We start from the raw sequence: 26,397 nt of genomic DNA, 5'->3' as shown, positions 1-26,397 counted from the left end.
CAAAATGGGACCTATGGAACTGGGCAAGAACTGTGGCAGTTTTCCTGATGCACAGCCTTGCTACAGGGATTCATATTGCTCATTACTATCAGCGTCGATATCGCACTTCTTGCATGGCTATTAAAATGTGTTTAAATCGCCAGCGCTTGTGCTTCAAGGTGCTACCCACGTCCCCTTACCATGCATCAATGAAGGCCCACTCGAACAATAACTTTGCAACCGACATGGAATAGGCAGTTTTGGACTCGGACTCCAAATACTACCCAACTGATGCTGGCCCGACCGCGTCAGATAACCCCCTGGTTCTTGCGACACACACCCTTCACCTCAAACCCAGTTAGCAGACAAAAACAAAAAAAGAAGGAATTGTCAGAGAAAAAAAAAACTACTCTGCCTGCCCACTAGTTGTTTGCAGAAGCCATGTCGGTTATTAACTAACCACAACATACGCAAAATGCCTCAACTTGACCACAATCAGCTAAGTAACAAAACAGCTAAACAAGCCATTTTCTAAACAGCTTCCAGATTAAATGAATACACTCCTTAGATGATCTGACAAAAGTATTCCTAGCTCACAATAGCATCATCTCTATCGAAGTAATGCAAGGACATCTCCAGTCTCCTCAAGTACTGAACCACACAAAGCCAACCTAGACTGAGTGACACCTGATTCGACGAAGATTGCACACCACCCTGCATAAGCATTGAAACGAGGATACTGGAGATGAGCACCTGCACCAGACGAGGAACGGACACCCCTGTTACAATTACATTCTTTTTCCATTCAATAAAATTTAATTCATATTGTCTTGGCATTAACAATGCACGACTGGAACACGGATGTAACAGTATGCAAACTATTTATATCTACAACACGGGATAGAGAAACCTGGAATTATCTGTGCAGTGTGTCCATGCTGTACCATTCCTAGCAATTTATCCTGCCCATGATATCGTCAGAAATAAACTAGTATTCGTCTATTTCTCAGATCTGTGTGTGACCTCTATTAGTCATTGACGATTCTCCACCAGTATTGCTTTGCAATACTTAAAATACTCCGTTTACCAGTTTTTCTGTTCAGTGCCAATCAATAGATGAAATTACATATTCGCATTTGTCTGAACTGAATCTCGTCGGGACACTCCCAGTCTACAGTCAGGCAAGCTTAACCTGTTTCCAGGAGGTTTTCTGGTTAGACTCTGTTCAATTAAGCCTTATTGTCCTCAACAACCCCACTGCATTTATTCAGTCACTGTGCTGGTGTCAAAGAACACAGACTCATCAAATTTTCTCTGCATTTGTTTACAACGTGGTTTGACAATAGATTTCATAGCAGACAAGACAATTAATTCCGCACAAAGACAAATACGTTCCTTTGGAACAAACAAGCTCTGAAAATGATTGCTGACAGCCTTTATGATATTGTTGGACATCAGCAGTACATGCAGATTATTGTCTTCTACAAGCTGGAGAATTTATTCACTCTTTCATTTACAGTGGCTATATGTATCAATCAGACAATGCCATTGGTTTTATATGAAGCGATAGAAATGTGCAAAAATCGTTATTATTTCACTTTTTAAATTTGCAGCAGACAATTAAAGCAATGTCCTTGAATGAGTCAGCATTAACAGAAATGATCCGGTTTATTATTCAGCTGGGATTGATGAAGCTCTGTCTTATCAGTTGGCTCGTTACACGACAGGGTACCGCACAAAACTGGCAATTTCGCAGTGATTCCCTCTATCCTTGGCAATTTTGATGTACCCGTCTTCACCCCAGTCTGTTCCCCAGCTGGAAAATAAGAAAATCCGTTGGTGTTGGAATCAAAACGCTAATAAACGAGACATGTTTGGACAAGCATCTGTTTTAACTCTGGTATACAATTGGAATTATTTTAGGGACTGAATTCTGGAATTACTGAGCTATATAATGAGTTGTAAAGAATAAGTTGCATCAGGCTGGAAAGAGTCAATTGTTTTCTTTTACATCAATTGCTGATCTGTACAGTCCGTATGGACTCACTACACAATTTAAAATGGCATGAGGTGAGATCCTTATCAGGGATAGGTCTGCAGCTGGAGTAGATATGAAGGGGAAAGTGAATAGGGACGAGTGAGAGCAGTATATATGGCCTCCTGGAGATTTCCTTCTTGCCGTATGGAGGAGGAGATTTTCTCAGAGTTTTTTTTTGCCATCATCGTTCTGAGATTGCCTGCTACAGGATATAGTCTGTGCAGAGCATGAGTTGATTTGGGCACAGATTACCCAGTGTCTCCTGAACTGCAACGATACCTCGGCCTTAAAATTTGTTCCATATCCGGTTAACCTGCCCAAATCACATTTCCAGCTTTACCAAACTATTCCAGCACCCATTACACTGTAATACTATCTACCTTATTAAACAACAATGTCTATGCTTTTATAAGCCACCCACATACTTTTTCCTCTGGGAAATCATGTAGAAATGTGTGTATGTGTCAGTGTGTGTGTGTCTGTGTCTGTGTGTGTGTGTCACTGTGTGTGTATATTCACCCGAACCATAGGACTTATTTAATCAAACATTTTGTATCCAATCTCGCCCTGAAGATGTGACTGCTTCTTCCAAGCCTGACTGCCGTGATTGTAATAACGACAGCCAGCGACGCCTCATGGAATAAATCACTGAAAGGAGTCAGACGGTAGTAGTTGATGGAAAATATTCATTCTCGAGTTCAGTTACTAATGAAGTCCTACAAGGATCAGTTTTGGATCCACTTTTTTTAGTCGATGTTTATATAAATGAACTGAATGAGAGCACAGAAGGATGGTGGATTAATATGCGGATGACATTAAGTACATTAGAGTTGTGGATAGTTACTAAGGATGTATGGATTGCAGAGATAAGTAGATAAGCTGAAGAGCTATGACGAAAGGTGGCGAATGCAGTTTAACGCGGAAAAGTGTGAGGTGATTCGGTTTGGAAGGAATCCAATGTAATGGGCGAATAGTCAGATTCGTGCTTGTGCAGATGAGCACAGAGATCTCGGTGTCGAGGTACATCGATGTTTGAATGTTGCCTCCCAGGTTGATAGGGTTATTGAGATGGCATATAGTGTGTTAGCTTTGATTGATAGGGGGATTCAGTTTCGGAAATAGGAGATCATGCTTCAAGCCGGACTAAACTCTGTTGCAACCACACACTGGGTAATGTGCACAGTTCTGGTCACCATATTACAGGAAGAATGTGCATGCTTTGGAACGGGTTCAGATGAGATTTACTGGGAAATCGCCAGGTTTGGAGGGAGATATTAAAAGGAAAAGCTGAGGGAGTTAAGGCTGTTTTCGTTAGGAAAAAGTTTGAGAGGTGAATTAATTGAGACACAAAAATTAATTAAAATATTTGATAGATTGGATAGTGAGTGGCTTTTTTCCTTGAATGGCGATAGCTGGCAGGAGGGCTTTAAAATCAACAGTGATAGATATTGGACAAATGTCAGTGGTAGTTTCTTTCCTCAGATTGTTGTAGGGGCTCGGAACTCTGCCTGCAACTGTAGAGGTATTGCCACATTTCAGAGTATTTAAATGGTCATTGGTCAGGCATATGGACGAGAATGGAATAGTGTTTGTTACATGGGCTTCAGATTGGTTCCACAGGTCTGCACAACATCGAGTGTTAAAAGGCATGTACTGGGCTGTAAAGTTCTATGTTCTACGTTCCAAAATTGGGGCTGTTAATCTGATCCCATCAGTGCTCTAGTGACAAGTGATTCGAGCTTTGTCATTGTTTCCCTGTGAACAGGTTGTACTGTTGGGTTTGGGATCTGACTTTTCCGCCCATTTCCCCAGTAAATTGTCTTTTGTTGTGTATAGCTGTTAATTTTAACCATATGTTGTAATTTGTACTGGTAAGTTTTAAAAATGGTTGTGATTCAGGGATAATGACACTCTGATGCCTGCCTCTGTATGAAGCAATCCTTCAGTCAAGAACCGTACACTTGTAAGTGCAGCGTTACTTGGTGATGGGATACCTGCCTCAGACGTGTTTTTAGATATCATCTCAGACAGCACAACCATTAAGCATTCACTTCCAGATAAACACAGTGTTATGTGCTCGCTGAACAGATACACAGTTTGCAGCACAGAGACAGGAAATTCATTCCATGTCACTGTCCCTTCTCCATCTATGATCAGGTGTTTATTATTTCATACAGTACGGACCTGTTTTTAACCAGCCAATAGTTCATTCCATCCTCAATTCCAAAACCAACCACCAGCACTTCATCGGTTACATATCCATTGCAATTTTCATCATAGTAAACTCCTGTAAGGAGACACATATTAAATGGTTTATCTGTGAAATATTCAATTCGTGTTAATTTAGCTTTGATTAATGAACACTGACATGTCTGTTTTTACTAACTGTCTTCAAATTGATCGTCCTCACTCCGCACCATTACATCTGTTGACTTTAATCAATGTTTCCCAATGACATTGCCTCTGCCATTCTCACTTCCTCTCGGCACATCCTTCAGAGTCATAGAGTTTTATAGCGTAGAAACGCTTCGATCCTTCGATCGAAATCGTCCATGCTGAGCACATAACCTCAAACAATCTAGTCCTATTTTCCAGCACTTGGCCAATATCCCTGTAAACCATTCCTGTTCATGTACCCATCCAGATGTCTTTTCTAATGTTGTATTTGTATCACTCTCCACCACTTCCTCTGGTATTCATTCCAGACACGTACCATGCTCTGTGTGCAAACATTGCTCCTCAGATAACTTTTAAATCTTTCCTTTCTCACCTTAAACATATGGTCTCTCGTTTTGGACTCTCCTTCTCTTTATTCGTCCCATACCCATTATTGTTTATGAATCTCCACAAGCTCACCCTTCAGTCTCTGTCTTACCAGCGAACAAGGCTGCAGCCTTCTCAGCCTCGGGCAAAAGTGAGGACTGCAGATGCTGGAGGTCAGAGTCCAGATTAGACTTATGCTGGAAATACCAATGTCCTGTGCAGCTGGAACATGACATCCCAAAGCATATACGCAATGCACTGACGAATGCTGCTTTCACTACCCTGTCTCCGTGTGACTCCAAAATCATGTAACTATGCACGCGGGCCCCGAGGTCTTTTTTTTTTTAAAATAACACTCCCTCAGTCCCTGAAACTTACTGCATACATTTCTTTGCTTTCTTTAATTGTCTCCATTCCATTCCTGCTGGCACTGGACCACCATCCCTTTTCTTAATTAATTTCCTTGTTCCACCCAATCACAGACTCTCAGTTTTTCAATTGAAGGTCCGACCTTGATTAAAATCTTCCATTTTTTTATAATTTTTGCTGTGGTTTTTATATCGATGATTGATATAGTATCTTGCTGAGATTACTTTCGATGTAGAAATAATTTACCAGACATTTGCAGAACACACTGACCATGGTATCTGACCGTGTGAAACATCGGTTTGCTGCCATGTGTGTTAACACATTCTGTTAACTTACAAAATCCTACACCTGGAGTAATGAAGGAGCTCCACTCTGCAATCAGTATTTTCCAGTTTGTCTCCAATTGTGGGTTGTACAGTAGAAGTGCTTTGTGATTTGAAATGTTGATGAAGTCAATAGGGAATAGTCCTGCACATGGAGACGACCTGTGTCATAATTACAAGGAAGCTATGCAGGCGTCCACCTCCCTGTTCAGACCACCGTCTTTGCAAGTCATCTCGCGTTGCCACACGAGAGGACATCAAGAACAGAATAGAAACAGCTGCTGAGAGAGGAGGTGGAGCAGAGAGTGAAGGACTCTCAGCAGGACGCAAAGAGATTTCAAGTCGAAGGTCTCGCCCTTCCTCTTAATCCAGATACAGTGAGTGTAGCGTCTTCAGTTTACAATTAATAAAACGCTGACTTGTGCAGACAGTCAGCAACACATCAGGACAGTTACACCTCACTATCAGTTCTCTTAGCTATAGCACAACGTTTTGAGCTATTTGCATTACTCTGAATGGGAGCAGGTCCATTTCTCATTACCATTCATGAGGTCAACTTGTAGCATGGTCTAGCTTAAACTCGATGATATCTGACAGAACTGGACGGCATGTAACAGGGGGGAGTGTAGGCAGGAACAAGGCTAAGGTTCATGGTCCATGGTGAACCTTGCATTAATATTAATACCAAAATAGTGACAGTAAATGTGTCTGTAGATGTATGATTTCTAATACCTTTTCTTGAACAGTCGATAATCTGATTCAAAGACATCATCCAGTGCTCTGCGACTTACCTCCTTTATAATGTTGAAAGGATTTCAGACTTGCATTAATCACAACAGACATCGGTCCTATCTCTCTCACTGCTTGTTCCAATGCTGCCTCGCCTCTCCAAACCCATTTGCGGTCAGTGATTTTAGCAGCAATTTTATATGGCTGAAATTTGCAGTAGCGTCCATGCTATAATTTAAATAAGATGTTCAAAATGAATACTCATTAATATCATAACAAAACTATTTTTTCTTTGCTTGACACTTTACTGCATTCCGACTTTGGCTGCCAATTTATTTTCCCAAACCTGTGCGATATTTGTTCACTATTTGTTTAGAAAAAGGCACATTTTGCGCGACTTTGCACGAAACAAACCGTTTGTTCCAACTCGTCCACACCAGTCACATATCCTGACGTATTGTCGTCCCATTTTCGACCACTTGGCCCTGAACATTTCCAATCCATATACCCATCGCCGTACCTTTATAATTTTGTAATTATACCAGCCTCCACCACTTCTTCAGGCAGGCCATTCCATACATCCGTGATCCTCGGTGTGAGACAGTTACAACTCAGATCATTTTTAGGGTTTTCTTGAGTCAAACTTAATATTTATTGCTCAATGTATTCGAAACATTCTACAGTGAGACCAAGCAATGATATTACAAATGACTTGAAACGTGAGAAAATAAAAAAAAAGTACTTTGTCTTGACAACTCAATATCCCAATCAAGCTCACCATCTAGTTAGCTCATACCGAAACTACATTAGAAAGTGTTGAGCCTCTTCACAGTTTTCAGTCGATTCATCTGAAACTTGTGATCATACAGTAGTGAATTAAATTCTTCACATGCAGATAAACGTTTCCCAAACCGTCAATAATTAGACCATTAGAGTCATTGGATTACAACTAATTCGTATTAGTCTCAGTATCTATTCAAATATTTCCCCATTCATCTTCAGGCTCTGCTCTCTAGGTTTGGACTCTGATCCCATGGCTAAAACATTTTGCTCTTCACCCGCTTCATGTATGTCATGATTTTATAAACCTTGATAATGTCACCCCTCAGCATCTGTTCCTCCGCTTGGAGAAAAGCCCCAGACTATTCAGTCTCTCCCGATAACTGAAACCCAATCCCAGCAACATCCTTGTCAATATTTTCTGCATCCTGTGAAAGTTAACAACATCCTCCCTTTAACAGAACAACCAAACGTGTGTGCAGTTTTACAAAAGTGGCCTCACCAATGTCCTGTACAGCTGCAATATGACGTCCCAATACCTGTACCAATGTTTTGAACAATAAAGGTAACTGTGCCAAATTCCTCCTTCACCATCCTATCTGTCCTCGGCTCGACTTCCAAGGAACTATACACCTGCACCCCTCGGCCTTTCTGTAAATTCTTGCATGTTGGAAATGATGGAGTATATTGATTGTCTAAAGTATGGCCTCGATACCCGTGTTTAAACGAAAATTGGAAAATTATAAATGTGGTGACTTTGCTACTCTCTGATGGTCAATAATTTTCAATTACTTCTCACCAATGTTGCAGTTACTTCAGTTTCAGGACACAGGGCAGAACATGACGCTAACTCTGGGGTGAGATTGATACTGGGAGTGATATCGAAATGGGTGGGTGTGTGTAGCAGGAGGAAGTGCCACAAACACCGAGATTTAATTCCAAAATGGATTAAAATGTCGTTGTGGCAGACTGTGTCAGCGTTCATTCAAACTTGGCTTGGAGAAGGTGTGATGAGCTGCCTTCCAGAACATTTGCAGAAATTTTGATCGGTACTCTTCTGTCGAGAGGGAGTTCAAGGCTTTTGACCCAAAGTCGGTGATGGAATGACACTAAATTTCTGAGCAGGAATGGTGAGTGATTTGAGGTGATGTTGCAGGGAGTGGTGTTAACTGTATCTACTACGGTCCTTGGCAGAAGTGGTCTTCGGTTTGGAAGGTTCTGTCTACAGTCCATCGGTCAACTTCACAGCTGTAGCTCGTGGATTGTATATACTGCTCTCACTTTGTGATGATATTGGAGGGAATAAATATTTGTGGATTTGATGCCAGACAAATGCAGTGAATGTCCTGGATGGTGTCAAATCTGCTCAGTGTCAAACATAGAACATTGAACAGTGCAGCACAGTGCAGGCCCTTCGGAACCCAATGTTGTGCCAAACATTTATATTAATCTAAGATCAACCTCAATGCACACCTCTCAAATTGCTGCCGTGCATGTGCTTGACCAGCAGCCGCTTAAATCTTCTTAATGTCTCTAACTTTACGACCAAAGCTAGCAGTGCAGTCCACGCATCAAACACTCTTTGCGGAAATAACCAACCTTTGATATCTTCCCTTTACTTCCTCCAGTGACCATAAACAAATGACCTCTCCTGGCAGCCTTTTTCCTGGGTAAACGTCTCTGGTTACCTTCCACTTCTTTATCCAACCCAATTATAAAAAAACAACAATCCTTAATCAAAAATATTTCTCCAAACAATCCAAATTCATATATCTGCGAACATTTTTCAGTACCTTGCTGACCACAGACGTAAACCTACCTAGACAATAATTTCCAGGTTTTTTCCCTATTTACTTCCCTGAAGAGAAGTACAATATATGCCTCCCTCCAAACATGAAGAACTACCATGGAGAGGTTGGATTCAAAGATCATTGCCAGAGGTGCAGCAATCTCATTCCGCACTTCTCGTAGGAAATGTGGATATATCTGATCCGGCCCTCGAGATTGAGTCATACTCATGCTTTCCAGAATTTCCACCATATCCACATTCTTAATATGAATCCGCTCAAGCTTATTAAGCTCTTCCCCAGTATTCTCTCTAACATCAAGCTCCCTCTCTCTCATGAATACAATAGCAAAAAACTCATTTTGCTCCTTCTCTATCTCGCCACGCTCAGTGCTTAAGTTTATCCACTGGCTTGGATCCAGCTTACGCTCTCTCAGATCATTCTCTTTTTCCTAATGTACGCGAGCAAAACATTTGGATTTTTCCAAATCCTTTCGCCAAGGCTTTTTCATGCCCCAACCAGCTTTCCTCAATCCATTTTTGAGTTCTTTCCTTTCGACCCTGGAATCTTCAAAATTTGCGCCAGATCCCGCTCTTCTGCTCTTATCATCCAGGGCTCCTTTCCTTTCCAATTCCACACCGGTCTCATTGGGACAAAGTTATTCAACACAGCAAAAAGATGCTCCACATTTCTGTTGTGCATTTCCGTAAAGCAATTATTCTTAATTTACACTCCACAGGTCCTGTCTAAGAGCAGTAAAACATCCCGTCCCCAGAAAAATATCCCTCTCATCCAGTCAGTTCCTATTCCTCTCCATGACGACCGCAAATTTGAGGCATTTATGCTCTCTGTCACCAAAATGCTCGCCACCGAGATATCTGACACCTGGCCTGGCGAATTGCCTCGCACCAAATCCAATATGGCCTCCCCAGTCGGCATATCTACTTATTGCGTCAGGAATACTTCCTGGAAACACCTAACAAAATCATTTCCATCCAGATAATCTGCACCACGGATGTTCCAATTAATATTGGGGAATTTCAAACCACCCTCATCAGCAATTTTGTTATATCTGCACTTTTCCAAGATCTACTGCCCAATCTGTCCAATGTCTTTTACAGAGAACCAATAAAATAACTGTTTCTTTCTTTGTTGTCGGAGCTGCAGTCATCCAGGGAAGTGCAAGTATTTCACCATATCCTTGGCTTTTGTTTAGTTGATGGAAAGGCTTCAGAGATGTTGATAGTGTGCGATTCAGTAATGATTAAATTCTCTCCCATGTTGGATTATGTCATTGTCTGGCACTTGTCTGGTGAGAATGTTATTTGTCATTTATCTTCGCAAGTGGAGATATTGTCCACACTTTGCCGCATTGGACACAGGTTTCATCAAAATGTGATGAATTCAAATGGTGCTGAAAATCGTGGAGATCTTCCCTCTGCGTACCTTTTGGATAGAAGGCCAGTGACGAATCAGCTGAAGATGGCTGTACCAAGAAGGCGACACTGAGGAACTCCGATCGACATGTCCTGAGCAGAAAGATATCAAATAACTGCAAACACCTTCCAGTGTGTTCGATATAATTACAACTAAAGGAACCTTTTCTTCCAATTCCCATTCACTCCAGATTTTCTTGATGGAAAGGGGTGTCATTCACACTGTAACTCTTGAGATCATTTCGTTTCCCCAACTGTGGACTGTAAATTAGGGACTAAAGGTTTAATGAATCACAAGCCGAGTATTCGTGCTGGACTCCAAACTGAGGCTGCCAAATTGGCAATTTATAATACTGAGCAGTTCTGATCCCAATGCCAATATAATTCATTCAGGGGTGAGTAAGGTGCTCAACATGAGAGGAGAGGACAACGATATGCAAATGTGTTCAGCATTGTTTGTAGTTTTACGGCTCGGGAAATATCAAGTACCAGTTGAGGAAGAATACACCTGCTGATATGTGACCTTACTGCACCACACCCCACCCGAGCCAAACACACCCCTACACAAAGCTGTGTTGTGATCGTCACCTCCCCTCCTCACTCAATCACTTACTGTTGGTCTGTTACCCAAGCTCAACACCAGCCCTCAGATTGTTGTTATACTGAATGTTACTGCATTCCTGTTGAGCAGGGCCACTGGCCTCTGGCTGGTAATGACCACTCCTTGGGGCTATCATTTGTGCAGAGCCCTTCTCTTGTCCAGCTTCGTGCCCGAGTGACAATACGGACACTGGGGCTTCATGAAAAGAGGAGACTCTGTTCATGTTGACTCGCCAGCCAGTGAGTGAGAGGCCATCACCTCCATAAAACATAGCCAGAGAATAGGTTTAGTTTAGAGTGATGCCCAGTCACCAGATCACGTACGCCTGTCACATGAAGAGAGTGTTTCTTTCATTCAGTTGTCTATTTGGCCAATGAAACGCTGGATTTTGGAGACCAGAGTGGATGGGCAGACAATGAACTTAAACTCTGCGTGGCCTCAGATTACCACAGGAACAAGTAAATAATGTTGACACAAACCCAAAACAAAAGCAACAGCTGTCCTGGATAATAACGCACAAGTCATCTACAATAAGTCCAGACATGAGAGTGTGGAAGAGCTGGGGTAAGGATTTGAAGAATGAACTGAAGAACAAGCTGAAACTGTGTGGCACTGAGACAAAGAGCTGGGATTTGCAAGCAAGAGGCTGATCCCAATCAATACTCGGGGCAATTGTGACGTGTAGAAAGACAACAACAGCTTCTGGAGGAACAACATCAACCGTAAAGCAACTTACACAAAAAAGTCTCCTGAGTAAAGATTCAAGCCAAGTTTCTTAATTACACACAATATGCCAAATGTCAACCCAGCAAGTTGCACGGTAAATGACATTCCTAAAGAGTAAACACCTCTCTTAACAACGGACAATATTTACACACAGACCTCCGAACGACATGAGCACATAATTCGAAGATTTCTCATCAAACGTTTATAACTTCTTATAGCTCACACTCCAAACGTAAGTTGTTCCTTTTCATGTAAAATTGCAACTTATATTAGAGTGACTGACCAGCCCGATGGGGCATATGGGAGAAGCAGACAGACTAAAATAATTATCTTTATTCCTGACTCTTCAGATCTGTCCTTCGCAGTGTTAGTACGTTAACTGTTATAGTGGATGGTGCACGTACCCGTCTGAAGGACAGAACATGCTCAATGTTACGTTCATTCAGTTGAACGTCACATCCACATACTAACTCACAGTATCAGAGAATCCTCAGAGTGTAGAAAGTGCCCATTCGGCCCTACCCTTTCCTAGTAATCCTGCGTCTCCCATGGCTTGCATACCTAACCTATAATTCCCTGCGCACTATGGTTAGCTTAACATAGACAATCCCCTAACCACCACATCTTTGAACTGTGGGAATGGTGAACATTAATTCACAGAAATGGAAGTACTCTTAACTCCTCAGACCGATTGTCTGGGGGTACGAGGTGTTGTGTCAAGATGTAGGAGAGCATTCCAAGATAAGGTTGAGATGATTGGGAGTGCTGAAAGATTATATAGTCCTTGCTAAGTGCTCCATCATGAACATGCTGGTCAGGCATGTGTCCCGTTCTCTCTCACCGTCGGAATGAAAGACGCCCAATCTTTGGCAGCATCTTGACTCCGCTGATGCCTTGGTCACAAAGAGGCCTTGATGGACCTCAGCAAAGTAGATGCCACTGATGCTGCTGGGCATGACATTGGTCCAAACTCGATTCTGTTGTTACCACGAGGCTGCTTCAGATATCGCTTACTAATGCAGTCACTGCAGTTGCTGCCGGTTCTTGTACTGGGCCTAAGCTCCATTGCTGTCTCCATGAATCTGTGATGGCGACGTGCACTGACAGGAACCCAAACTCACCTTCTCCCAATCTCCATGAATCTGTGCTTGATACAGATCATGACAGGAACCCGAAAAAAACTTTTCCCCTCTCTCCATGAATCTGCGCTGGATAGCGATACTGACAGAACCCAAACTAATCTTCACTCTGCCTCAATTAATCTATGATGGATGCAGTAATGACAGGAAACCAAACTCACCTTTTCTGCCTCCATGAATCAGAGCTGGATACATCTACTGATAGAAAACAAAACTCACCTCTGCTTTGCCTCCATGAACCTCTGCTGGATACAGACACTGACAGAAAACTGACCCATTTGCACCCTACCTCCATGAATCTGTGCTGGATGCTCATGCTGCCCAAATCCCAGACTCACCTCCACAGCTAATTTTGTGAATCTATGATAGATACAGATATTGTCATGAACAAAAACAGAGCTCATCTGCTGCCTGCACGAAACTGCACTGGATATGGACACTGCCAGGGACCTAGACTCATCACCGCCTGAGCAGCCATGAATTAGCGTCAGGACAGGAGCCATCAGGAACCTAAACTCTCTCGGCTATCTCCGTTGTGAGTTCATGCTGCTCGACACACTCACAGATTTCGCTGCTCTTCACCAAGAGGTAATTAAATTAAAAACCCAAGAAAACTTACAAGCGAACGCAGACAGGAGAGAAGAAATAAAATAAAACGAAATGAGAATGAATCCCGACTCCACCACAACCTTACTAGAAGTCTTGGGGATTTACCTTTTCTATGTAAGGGTAAGTTTCAGCAGAGTTGATGCCTTGAAGTTGAATCACTAGATCAAAGGCTCTCAATGCGGTTGAACCAGAGCATTTCGGAGTTCCGTCTCTACAATCAATCAGATTCTGTTCACTGAGAGAAACCAGTTTTCCATGCCTTTTTGCCCACTGTCCTTCTATGGCACCAGTTGCACTGAAGGCCCAGTCAGAATGACATTGACCCTAGTGTTGACAGAAACATAACCGCATGAAATCATATTGATCTAAAAACCATATCCAGTTTGCATCTACATTCATATGGAACACAGTCTCACACTAATGTTCTTAGTCTAAATGTTTGTTCAAGTTTCTCAGAATTACACAGAATCTGTGAATATCGGTGTGCCTAGGTTCGGATTTGATTTGACTTATGCATTGTCACGTGTCGCGAACAACAGTGAAACCCTTTGTTTACGAGCAATATAGGCACGAGGATGCGAGGATGAAGTATGCGAGGATGAAGAGATCAAAAAAGACTTGGAAAATGGTACATTGCAGAGAGTGGGCACAAGGCAAATTCAAAGTCAGCAAGATCAGTATGATTTGAACAAGAGAGTCTAATAACCGTCTAATAACAGCTGGGGAAAAGCTGCTCCTGCACCTGCTGGTGGATGTGTTCAAGCTTCAGTGTCTTCTACCTGACGGAATGCATGTAAGGAGTACATTACCGGGGTGAGTTAGGTCCTTGGTGATGTTGCCTGCCATTTCGTGGCAGCGAGATGTGTAAGTGGAGTTCATTGATAGAGTATTCGATTCCATAATGGCCTGGGCTGCGCACACAACCTTTAGTAGTTTGTTATGATCCTGAGCTTCGCAGTTGCCATACATGGCCTTCCGGACCCAGACAGTATGCGCTCAAAGGTGCAACTGTCGAAGTTAGTGAGGGTCCTTATGCACATGCCAAAATTCCTGAGCTCTCTGAGGAAGAAGGGGCGTTATTGTATATTTTCCAACGACACAAACACATGGTATTTCCCGGAAAGATTGTCCATTATGGTCAGTCTAGGAAATTTGACATTTTCCATTCTCTCACCCTCATTCCCATTGATGTAGATTGAAGCGTGTTGTTCTCCTTTCCTTCTGAAGTCAATTATGTGCTATTTAATTTTACCGAAATTGAGAGAGAGAGAAACGGTATTCTCATTGCACCACGTCAATGATCTCTCTATCTCCCTTCTGTCTTTTCATTCATCATTGTCAAATTTCCCTCCTGTTACAGTGCTGTCGTCAGTGAATGTATAGATGGTGTTCGTTCGGGATTCGTGGGTGTAAAGGGAGTACAGTAACTGGTTGAGCACTCATTATTTGGGGGACGCAAGTGGTGAAGGTTATTCGGGAGAAGGTGCAGTTGCCTATCTTCAATGATTGGTATCTGTGGGTCAGACACCTGCGGATCCAGTTGAAGAGGATAAAATCATGACCAATGTCACAGGGTTTTGAGTTCAATGTAGAGAGGATAAGAGTGTTGAAGGCAGAGGGGTAGTCAATGAGCAGGAGTCTGACAAAAGTGTCCTTTTCCAGATGTTCACGGGGTGCAGGGCGAGAGATATTTCACCCACTTTGGACCTGTTACTTTAAAAGGCAAATTTTAAGTGACCGAGGCAGGCTGGGAGAATGGAGTTGATGTGGACCCTCACCAGCTTCTCGAAGCACTTCATGATTATTGTGCTCAGGCCACTGGTCGGTCGTCATTAAGGAACAATGCATGAGTTTTGTTTCCTCACTTACGAAGATGATGGTGGTCTTCTTGAAGCAGGTTGGGACTTCAGCTTGTAGAAGAGAGAGTTTGAAGATGTCGGAGAATATCCCGATAGCTGGTCCACACTGGAGCTGAGTTTCTGGCGGGGAGAGTGTTTAGGCCAAGCAGCGTCCTTAGGGTTATTCCCAGGAGGACTGATCTGATTTCTACAGCAGTGACTAACAACTTGAAGCATTGACATGTAAGAGGATTATTTGATGATGTAAAGTCTCCTTACTAGCAAAACTTGTCCCATTATTCAATTTCCCCTCTTGACAAATTCACAAAATGCATTGGCTATCTAGGGAACATGGCATGGCTCTCAGAGAGGGACAGGATGAACGCTGTTTCCGATTGGTTACAAACGACCATGGTGTTCGATCAGACCAAATAGCATCTCAGGGCAAGATGCACAGGCTCCTGTTGTATGGGCCTTGCCCATGAACTTTGGCATCTGGCATTTGTTTGTCCACAGTCCAGGGATCGACCATAGTCTGGTGCGGGGGCGGGGTGGGGGGGAGTGGAGGGGGGTGCGGTGGGGAGTTGTCTTTGCGTATGCAATCCAGAGACTTGGTTTCAACTACAAAGTGACCAGTTTGGGGATTGGGAACTGTTGTCACAGGAAGAAGAGTTTGAAATTCTTCACCTCTGAGGGCTGTGCGTTGAGAAGTCTGGGAGATTGCAGTTGTGAGCGAGGATGGGTGATAACACTATGTGCAATGGTGAATAAAATGAATCTTGGATGGGAAGGGATTCCATAAAGTTGTTGGATGAGGTGTGACGGTGTTAGCAGCACAGCCTTACCTCTGCAAACCTTGTTCCTCTACCTTCAACATGCGACACCAGGCTCTCAGTACACACATTGATCCGATGTAACCATGTCATTCGGCATCATGGTGCTGCAGTTATATTAAGCCTTCTCTCCACCGAGAGAGAAACAGCCAAGTGGAAGGTCAAGCTGATACCACTTATCGAAAAGGATCAAATAACGTACGAGGTTTGTCACGCTTGCCACGAAACCTCCCTTTCCTTCATTGTTTCAGATTTAATGAATACAGGTTACTGTGCTGGGCAGGAAGGATCGGACTCCTTGTTGCTGCCTGTTAGCCCTGCAGTAGTTTGTTCAGTCAGCCTCGCAGCATTTCTGTCTGGCGGGGGTGAGGGAGCTCTGACAATGCTGAGCAGAACTGGGCAGCAGTTTGCAGGTGGAGACTCAGCCACTTCTATGACATCTTGAGTCTGGGTCTTCGGACTGACCTGTGTGTGCTTCCTCCTCCAGCAGGGCACTGTCCCTATTATTTGTGATTAGAAAGTGGCACCTCGACTACAGGCCTGTGGAGCAGTGGGCGATGGGGTACAGCTTTGTGGCCATAGCCAGCAGACGCTAAGGCTGCTGGGTCTGCTTCTCCATGGAAACTGCCAAACTGTCCTTGGAGGTTAGATGATTCATTGTTTGGGATATCTGGGTCCCCACAGTGTATCTGCATTCCTGTCGTCTTTCAAGTGTACATCTCTGTCTGCTGCATCTGCTGTTCCCTGGTAAATGTCGATGTTTGCCGACACCACGGTCTCTTCTGCCCGGACCGGGTCGCTGGCAGCCCTCCGAGTGCTGTGGGAAATGACACAGTGAGGGGCTTACCAAACTGTGCTCCCACACCCTCAATAGCTCACATTCCCAGGGAGCTGAGGGTGTGTGCTGGACGCAGCCTTACTGATATTTCATCTGAGGCCGCAATACTTTCATCCTCAGAGAACGAGGAGGTGTCTTCTTTCCCTGCGGAGCGAGAGTAGATGCTGACGGAACCGACAGAACACTAGAGACAGAAGTTTCTGGGACCAATGCAAAGCGACACTGAAGAATTAATGAGACTGACAGAGCGCTAACAAAGGAGTGATGAGTGGTATTTACTCGCTCAGTGGAATGTGAGTGTATCATGTTTTCTTGTGAGAAACAGGAATCACTCCTCACAGGTTGAGGAATCTGGTGTCAGACATCTCTCCACCAATCGAAGAGCTTTCTGCCCTCCAGTGTTATCTCATCTCCTGGAATGCCAGAAAGGGAAGGATTGGGTGAGAGATTTAAGTTTTGCATGGCTGTTGGTGTTGGTACATGCGGGAGGTATTCCGAGGTAGTGAAGTGGCAAAGCTGATGTGATGTTGGTTTTGAAGATGAGGAAGACATCAGTGACAGCATGAATCTGAGTAGGAGGGGGTGCTGGGGCTGGGATAGAGTGTGTCGGAGGGGGAAGGTGAGTGGTCACAGCGATTCTGACACATAGCATTTTTATGGCAATGTTGGTTGTTTTTCTGTACCATTCTCTGGCATGTTCGAAAGCATTCCTATCTGAGCAGGGCAAGGTTACTATGCTCGTGCTCATGTGGGTTCACAGCAGCTTTTTCATGATGGCCCAGCTCCCAGGATACCGGGCGCTAATCAGGAATCTATTGAATTGTTCCGGGAAGAATGTGTGGGAAGATTAGACTCGGAGCGGATATGCGGGATGTTATAGCTGCATTGACATAGCTAATGAGATGGCTATGATAACGGTAGTGAGAAATCTCACTGAGCCTCGTGGCGGTATCCCTCCCAAACATTCAATGCAACTGACATTTAGTGAATTACAGTATAATACGATCTTTTACAACTACCATTTGTACACAATACTTCATATACTTACCAGCAGGCTCTGCTCTCCTGTCGATCAGCCTTGTCCAGTTTGAAAGAATGATTGAGAGAGGTACAAGGCCCAACAGAAGTGAACTGTGAATGTGGTTTTATAAGTTGCGGTATCGAGCATATGATCGAATATTCTTTGAATAACACTGGACATGGTATCACAAGGAAGCTTGGCACTGCAGCCTGCAACATTAACATTGTTGAGTTGTGCCAATTTACATCTGAGCTTATATTTCTTACATCGGAATTGTACCTGTAGACTTCAATTTTACAATTTAATCGAACCATTGAATTTGATTTTGAAGAAAAAATTCTCCAGATATTATGAGTAAAAGCACAAACATTACAATTGATACATATACCATGCTCCCTTGCCTGACCATACCAATACCTGTAAACAAATGCAACAATAAAGCAGGAGAAGCAATTTAGATTAAAAATGATCTACTGAAACGTAGCCTTTCCTAACAATTCCTACAAGCTGATCATAACGCTCAATCCTGTTGAGAAGTTAATGTCTGCACTTAATAAACTTGAGAGCTTTTTCTGATTTTTACCTGGTTTTTCACTGGAGTAACTAATCCTTCTCTCCGCCAGTCAACAGTTGCAGTTCTCAATTCAATGTGACTTTCTTCAGATTCACTACTTTCATCTCTTTCATCAGTTTCAATTTCAGTCATGTTGACAGCTTCGATTCGGAGAGGTCCATTCATGAGCTTATTGAACTCTTCATTGGTCTGAAAATTCAAACACATTGGTGAAATGATTGACTTTTAGTGGTGATTATGTAGGAGAAGTGTCAATAACGTAAGAGAGCTACATTCTACATATTCGCTGACTTTAGCATTAAGTGCGGGGAAAGCAATGAGGGCACTCGCTACTCGTGTTTAAGCTTTGACTGAATAAATGAGTAGCAGGCAAATAGTGGCCATTCATTTCGTCCCAATCCAATATAAAGCTGTGTGAGAAACCTCGAGCAGCTCAAATATCTCTGCTCGATCGTTCAATTACCAAAATGGGAGGGGCTTTATAATGTGTTTCATTTTGCAAGAATCAGTCTTCTCTGATAATTAAAACCTGACAGGTCAATTTCATCATGGAAGGATAGGTTAAGTCACCTCAGATTGGTGGGATTTATTGGTGTTTGAGATGAACCTTCCCAATCAGGAGGATTTCAAATTTCATCACCGGCCTGACCTGATTTCCGGATAAGACATTGGCTTGAGTTGGCCTCATGCCCCTTGGACCATTAGATTTAAATGCGAAACTCAGATTGTTCATTTTCATGAAGGTACTGGATTGGAATGGTTAGAAAAGGACCAGAGTTGATGCTATCCATCATCACATAACTTATCATCCGGAACTGTGGCTGTCTGCATATCAATCTGAGATTGCAGACTGGTATGGAATCATCTGGTGTCTCTTTTTGATGGGGAGGGAGGGGCACATGTCTGTTTGAAAGGGGATTGAATATGTCCCATCCTCTGAGTAATAACCTGGGCCCTAGGTACATGCAAAAGTCCGAGTTGTGGCTGCCTTTTTGCAGGCGATATGGAGCACGCCTTGTTCCAGTCCTACTCTGACCCCTGTCAAAGTTCTGTCTCTGATCCATTGATTGTTGCTTCCTACTCTCACCCAGAATTAGAAATAGTAATCAATTTTACTTCGAATTTCAACCCTTGTCCCAACTTCACCTGGAATCTCTGAAAATCTTCCTTTCCTTTCTTGATTTTCATGTTTCCATTTAAGGGCTAGACCATCTACTGTCTCCCACAGTTACGTTGAACTACGTCTCCTCACACCCTGCTCTCTGCAAAGATTCCATTCCATTTTCCAGGCTCTCCACCTGTACTGCATGTTCATTGGTGTCACCACCCACTGGGGTATGTATCCTTACCTAAGGACTCCTCTCAATGTCGTTGACAGGCATTTTTGCTGTCTTACTCAGTTTGCGCAATTGTTTCCTCACCCATAAGAACATAGGAAGTAGCAACATGAGTAGACTGGTGGCCCCCTCCACCTTGTTCCATCATTCCATTATGATTGACTGAAAATTGCCCATGTTCCAGTTCCTTCATTTTCATTGTAACACTTGATTCCCCTACCGCTTAAGAATCTCTCTCAGATTAGGCATACAGAGAGGCCTAGTGTCATAGAGATGTACAGTATGGAAACAGACCCTTCGGTCCAACCTGTCCATGCTTACCAGATATCCCAACCCAATCTCGTCACACCTGCCAGCACCCAACCCGTATCACTCCAAACCCTTCCTATTCATATACACATTGCAAATGCCCTTCAAATGTTGCAATTGTGCCAGCCTCCACCATATGGTCTAGAAGCTTGATCCATCCATGTACCACCCACTGTGTGAAAACGTTGCCCCTTAGGTCTCTTTTTTGTCATTTCCCTCTCACCCTTTACCTATGCCCTCTAGTTCTGGATTCCCGAACCCAGGGAAAAGAAATACTTTGTCTAATTATCCTATGCTCATAATTTTGTAAACCTGCATAAGGTCACTCCTTACCCTCTTACGCTGCAGAGAACACAACCTCAACTGCCAAAATACTTATAAATCTTTTCTGGACCCTTTCAAGTTTCACAACATCTTTCCGAGTGGATTGAGACCAGACTTGCACGCAATATGCCAACATTGGCCGAACCAATGTCCTCTACAACAGCAACATGATATCCCAACACCTGTATTCAATAACATGACAAATACAGGGGAGCATAAAAAACGCTTTCTTCACTATCCTATCTTCCTGCAAAGACATTCAGGCCTCAGGGAGAAGGCATTCCTCCACACCTCGATTCAAAACGCTGTTATTGTGATTCGATGATGTCAATTCCGAGCCTCTCTCATTCGCGTCAACATCATCTGTGCACTCACCCTGTCAAACCCAGTAAGAACATATAAATTTCAAAGGGATCACCTGTCATTCTTATAAACCCCATTCAGGAAAGTCCCAACCTGATTAGTCTTTACTCGCGAGACAATCTTTGGTGCAGTTTCTCCCCTCCATCCCAGAAGAAAAATAGGATTATTTCTGTCTTCACTTTCTACCATCCCATTCTCTGTTTCTTTTTTAGCGAACAAATCCTCTACCAATGCCAATATGTTACGCACTAAACCATAAGTTGTTATTTTGTTCAGCAACAGCTGATGTGGCACTGCATGACATGTCTTTTAAAATTGCTACTGCAAACAATATATCGGCTTTCCTGTGGTAAAAAAAAAGTTTTGTCTCTTTGTTCACTTATTAACATTTGTGTGCACATAGGTCCAGCAAGTTATTAAAGAGGCAAAATAAATATTTGTCTTCAATGCATTACAAAGACAGTATCAAACTGGGGAAGTCTTGTTGCGATTGGAGAAACACAGAAGGTACTGTGATGAGCATTGATTTCACTCGTTACGGAGGAATATTTGGAAGGAAATTTGAAGCAGGTTAATCAAAACTATTCCTACGAAGAAGAGGGTTATCCCAAGAGAAACATTTTGACAGACTGGGCCCACTCCACAATAAATTTGAGGAGAATAAGTGCTGATCATACTGAAACAAATAAGATTCGAGGTGGATTGACAGGGCTAATGGTGAGAGGATAATTTTCTTGATGGGAAAGGTGAGTACAGAACCAAGGCCTGACGTAGTCATTGTCGCTATTATTTACTTATCTATGCGAATTAACTCTGTGATCTGCCTGTATTGTTCACAAGACAATTCTTTTCACTGTGCCTCAGTACATGTCATATTAATTTCAATTCGATTCAATTCAATTCAATTCAGTTCCGTTCAGTTCAGTTCAGCTCAGTTCAATTCAATCCAATTCAATTCAATTAATGTATTTTCAATTCATGGAAAGCTGGTGTAATGTTGATGTCATTAGTCACATTTGTTTGAGATGCCAAGATTAGGGGAAATGACCAATTGTCATTAGATTACTTACAATGTGGAAACAGGCCCTTCGGCCCAACAAGTCCACACCCACCCACCGAAGCGTAACCCACCCAGACCCATTCTCCTACATTTACCCCTTCACCTAACACTACGGGCAATTTAGCATGGCCAATTCACCTAACCTGCACATTTTTTTTTGGACTGTGGGAGGAAACCGGAGCACCCGGAGGAAACTCACGCAGACACGGGGAGAATGTGCAAACTCCACACAGAGAGTCGCCTGAGACGGGAATTGAACCCGGCGCTGAACCCGTCTCTGGCGCTGTGAGGCAGCAGTGCTAACTGCTGTGCCACCGTGCCGCCCACAGAGTCATGAGGAGCAATAATACAGAGAGCAGGATCATGTACTTCAATTTGATTGGAATGCAGACTAGTTTAACTGCTGTGAGATAAAGTTTAGTCAGCGACAGGTAGGGCGGAGCCAGAGATCCAGCAGACTCAAGAAGAATATTGTTGCCGAAGGGAGCAGCTTCCACAGTACAGAATGCAACTCCGGCTTCCAGACGTCATAATGGACAGTATCTGTGAAGACTTAACAACATCGAGGTGTATCCATAGTGTGACTGCCGTCCATAGAGGGATCTCAAGCCAGCCAGTGTTGTTTAATGCAATTTAGTTGTACAGAATCTGATCGTGCAAGTGAGCAGAAATGATCGAATCAGGGGATTGTTAGTCATTTGAGTTCTCTTCCGCAGAGAGAAATGGAGACTTGAGTCATTGAATATACACAAATTTGAGAGAGATGTTTTTGATTTCCAGAGGAGTTACGGGTTATGGAAACCTGGAATGAGAAGGAAGGAATCAACAATTTGGAGTAAAGTGAGATCAGTCATTGAGTGTACTGAATGAGTGAGTCAGCTTGGAGGACCAAATGTCCAATTGCTGCTCCTGTAGCTGAATATAACTTCACAATTATATAGCTTCACAATTTCACAATGACCAGCATCAAATAGATCCCAGCCGATACATCCTGTACACACCAGAACTGCAAATTTGTTCATTCCCACTTTAGATGTGCGTTTTCCCAATGAGTGTTCGATGTTGTGTTGTTCGATGTATCTCATATTGTCCTCCCATATCATTCTCCTGTAACTCTCCTCATCCTGAATAAAGAGATTAATATAATCAGGCTGCAGCAGCTTTCATTTATAAAATTATACAGAAGCATTAAAATCCGCTTGTGAAACCTGAAATAACATTTTGCTGTCAGGGTCCATCCTCCCACACAGATCTGAAAATTATTAATCAGGTTCTCCTCACCCCACTCAAAATAACGCACTCATAGCAAAACCTGTCGAGCTGCCAGTCTGAGAGATTCATGCTGAAAGTGAATTAAGAATAAAATAACTGAACAAGAGGATGGTTTAATCGACCGTCATGAATGACGTTGACAATGGATATGTTCTCTCGACTACCAGCTGTCCCTGTCTGAAGTAAGGTTAAGCCAGTGGCAGGCAGGGAATTCAATAAGCCACGTCCTTGCGAAAATGCCGAGGCCAATACATGGCCAATTACTGTGCTTCTATATACCTTCTTAACCTGTTTTGTGATAGACCTGCCTAAGCTGCCAGCAGAGTAAAGTCGGTGTCGGCAAAGAGACACTTCATTGAATGGGCCGCTTGGATGATCAGACGGCTTCCCCATTCCTCTGTCTCCAAGTTGCCCACTTACAATTGCCTCTTCAACACCAAGAATGGATCTTAATCTTCTCGAGGCAGGTTTGTGGTCTTTGTAGTAAATCCAACAGAACTGCAGCGGGATCCTCGTCAATTAAGATACACCAAGTCGCTACTGATTCACTTTGTGTTTGATCAGTTCTCTCATGAAGTTAGAAACTTGGAGAATACCCATTGAATTTCAAGATCAATATTTTCTCAATGTCACTTCACTCAACAGATACCTCTCATTGACTGCAACTACATATTCTCAATCTCTGCCAATTGTGTGCAGACCATTCCTATTCTGAGTGAGATTAACATTACAGACTCTCCTTTTACCTTGGTGTACTGGTTCCCATGTTGTGATTTCCAATTTTTCCAGTCTTCATCCAATTTCGAATCAAATGTGCCTGTTGAGGCTACAGCCAGAATAGATACCGCCACACTGCCCAGAAAGAGCCAGAAGTTCATGATGGACATCCTAATAGGCAAAACCAATGGGCTTTAGATAGGGAGTGGGTAATTTTCAAGTTAGCTGTTTCGTTATTCTGAGAAGGAACAAAATAAATTGTACAAATAATACAAACAGTAAAATTCCAACAATTCATCCGATGCTGAAAGTTTAATGTAATTCACCTTCATGAGGCATCGTCAGTGGATTGGAATCTTCCAGCACTAGACTGATCAACTTAATTACGTTTCAAATTTAAAACCAATTATTGGAAAGAACACGGTAAAATGAAATCATACTTTTCCATAAATTGCCTTCTTGTGATGAAAGTTATTTGACTCACGGTCCACAGATTTAATCAGTCAACAGCTCATGTCGTAATGATTACATTGCATTCAACCTTACATTGAGCAATGAATCCTCAGAAGGTATGACTGTAGGATTAGCAACAGGAAATAAAGAACAGGTGGACATATTTTATATCGTTATCTTCTGTCACTTTAGACAATGCAAAAAAAAAATCTGAAGACGACATGTAAATCGCGAGTTGAAAAGGAAGGAAGAAATTGAACCAATGCAATCAAAATGGAAAGATACAGGAAAAAAAATCAAACTGAAAAAACTCGTATGTCCTCAGTAAAAAGATAGAATTAATGATAGAATTCCGAAATTGAATGTGTGCAGCATTTTTAAAATGTTGATGTAAAAAGTCACAGAACAATGGCTATGACATGAAAGTTGTTTCAGAGGAGTGGTTCCAAAATGGTCACGGAAGGGACCATTCAACTGAGTATTCAAGAATCCTTCCTGTTTAAGAAGTAAATGAACAAGGCAGAGGGAATTTGGCCAGCTCGTTTGATAAGCTTCAATGTGAAAAGGGAAAGTTGAAACGAGAGGCAAACATTTGTGGTTTTTTTTTACACAGAGGCTGGTACATGCCTTGAAAATGCTGCCAGTTGAGGTGCTAGAAGTAGATGCAATGTCGAAGTTAAGAGAAATGTAGACAGACACATGAACAGGCAGGATATGGAGGGTCACAGAACATGTGAAATCAGATCAGATTAAATTAGAAAAGCATCATGGTCGGCGCAACCATGGTGGTCTGAAGGGCTATTTTTTTGGCTGCACAGTTTCATGTTTAAAACCATCGGACATCAGTGAAATAATTAGAAATGGTTTTCTGGATGACTATGTATGGTGATGAGAAAGGAAAATAAGTCTCTGCTGGGTCTTATTCCTGTATTTCATAAGAGCGTAGATGGAGAGCACAAACCAAGGAATAGTGGGATTTTGTAAGAAAGGTATCGAAGAAGTCATTACAATTTTAAATTTCACGTTGATTGGATGAATCAAATTGACAAATACAGCCTTGTGGTTGAATTCATGGGGTGTCATTGTAAGAGTCTTTCGAAGAATACGTGATAGAATCAATTGGAGAACAAGCTATTTTCGTCCTGGAATGTATGAAACGAGACAGGATCATCAATAATAATCCAGTAAATGATTCGTTCAACAAAAGTAGTCACAGCTTTCCGGAATTTCAGATGCAATGTAAAATAGAAAATCTTGGATATCAAGCGAGTGTCTGAAACTGAAAGAAGATCAAGCACAAGAAGATGATGTCAGCGTTTACCTCAGTGGGAGATGGAAAAAAAAAGGTGAGGTAAGAGACTGGATAAACAGTGGGATACAGTTAAGGTAATATTTAGGTATTCTTATCAAGGAACTATTCAATGGTGTAGATTGTCAGAGAATATTAATGGTTAAATATCAAATTCACGTCTCGTCTAAAGAAATTGATCATCATCTGTGCAAACATCGATTAAGAGATTAAAAAAAAGAAACTGACAAATGACAAATTTTGATGAAGAGAACAAAAATAAGAATGTTAACGACAAATAAAAAATAGGAAGTGAAAGAAAGGACTTTAATACTTATTTAAAGGAAGATGCTAGCTGAAATATTGATTATTTCGATGGTGAGATTTGCCCATGAATAATGGAAAAGACGAAAGTGGCAGGGAGTTTGAACAAATATCCAGTTTCATGTTAAAAACAACAAAACAAAAAGATTCAGAATCAAGAAGTAAAGGGAGGGAATTACCTTGATCACTGAAGGAACAATTACTCAGAAAGCAAATGAGATTAAAGTCTGACATTCACTTGGATCTGACTGATTAGATCTGAACTTTTTAATTATAGTTACTGCAGTGATAATGGGTACAGTAGTGGCAATATCATGGCGGTTCAGGAATTGTTTTCGCTGATGGAAATCTGCAAATAGGGCAATTCACAAAAAGGAGAAGAATAGAAATTTTGAAGATTTATGCAAGTTAGGAAATATGATGTCATTGCCTAAAATAGAACAAAGAGTAACGACTGTTATCGCACAACAACAGGCCTATCGGCCCTACAAGCCTGTGTAGACATATATTGTCCGTCACCAATGAATTGTCTTCACTTCGAGGAACCATGACCCTCAACCTCCGATC

At 42.3% G+C, this 26,397-nt stretch overlaps 1 protein-coding gene and 1 long non-coding RNA gene across 2 annotated transcripts in view; both read right to left on the bottom strand.

Moving 5' to 3' along the window:
- LOC148134757 (uncharacterized) overlaps positions 1–26,397 on the bottom strand; it is a 723,506-nt gene that overhangs the window by 576,506 nt on the left and 120,603 nt on the right. The window lies entirely within an intron of this gene.
- On the bottom strand, positions 1,398–23,970 carry LOC122562980 (procathepsin L-like). Its single transcript, XM_087985418.1, has 7 exons — positions 23,795–23,970; positions 22,778–22,900; positions 18,393–18,572; positions 13,385–13,603; positions 6,264–6,429; positions 4,202–4,304; positions 1,398–1,795 (listed from the first exon to the last, which is right to left on the bottom strand). The coding sequence occupies exons 1-7, from the start codon at positions 23,933–23,935 to the stop codon at positions 1,696–1,698; spliced, it is 1,032 nt and encodes a 343-aa protein (XP_087841544.1). The 5' UTR covers positions 23,936–23,970; the 3' UTR covers positions 1,398–1,695.

This window comes from Chiloscyllium plagiosum, unplaced genomic scaffold (assembly GCF_037043375.1).
Source record: "Chiloscyllium plagiosum isolate Xiang-an unplaced genomic scaffold, Cpla_swu_hap1 HiC_scaffold_52, whole genome shotgun sequence".
Classification (NCBI taxonomy): Eukaryota; Metazoa; Chordata; class Chondrichthyes; order Orectolobiformes; family Hemiscylliidae; genus Chiloscyllium; species Chiloscyllium plagiosum.
This window is presented reverse-complemented; position numbering and strand designations above follow the sequence as displayed.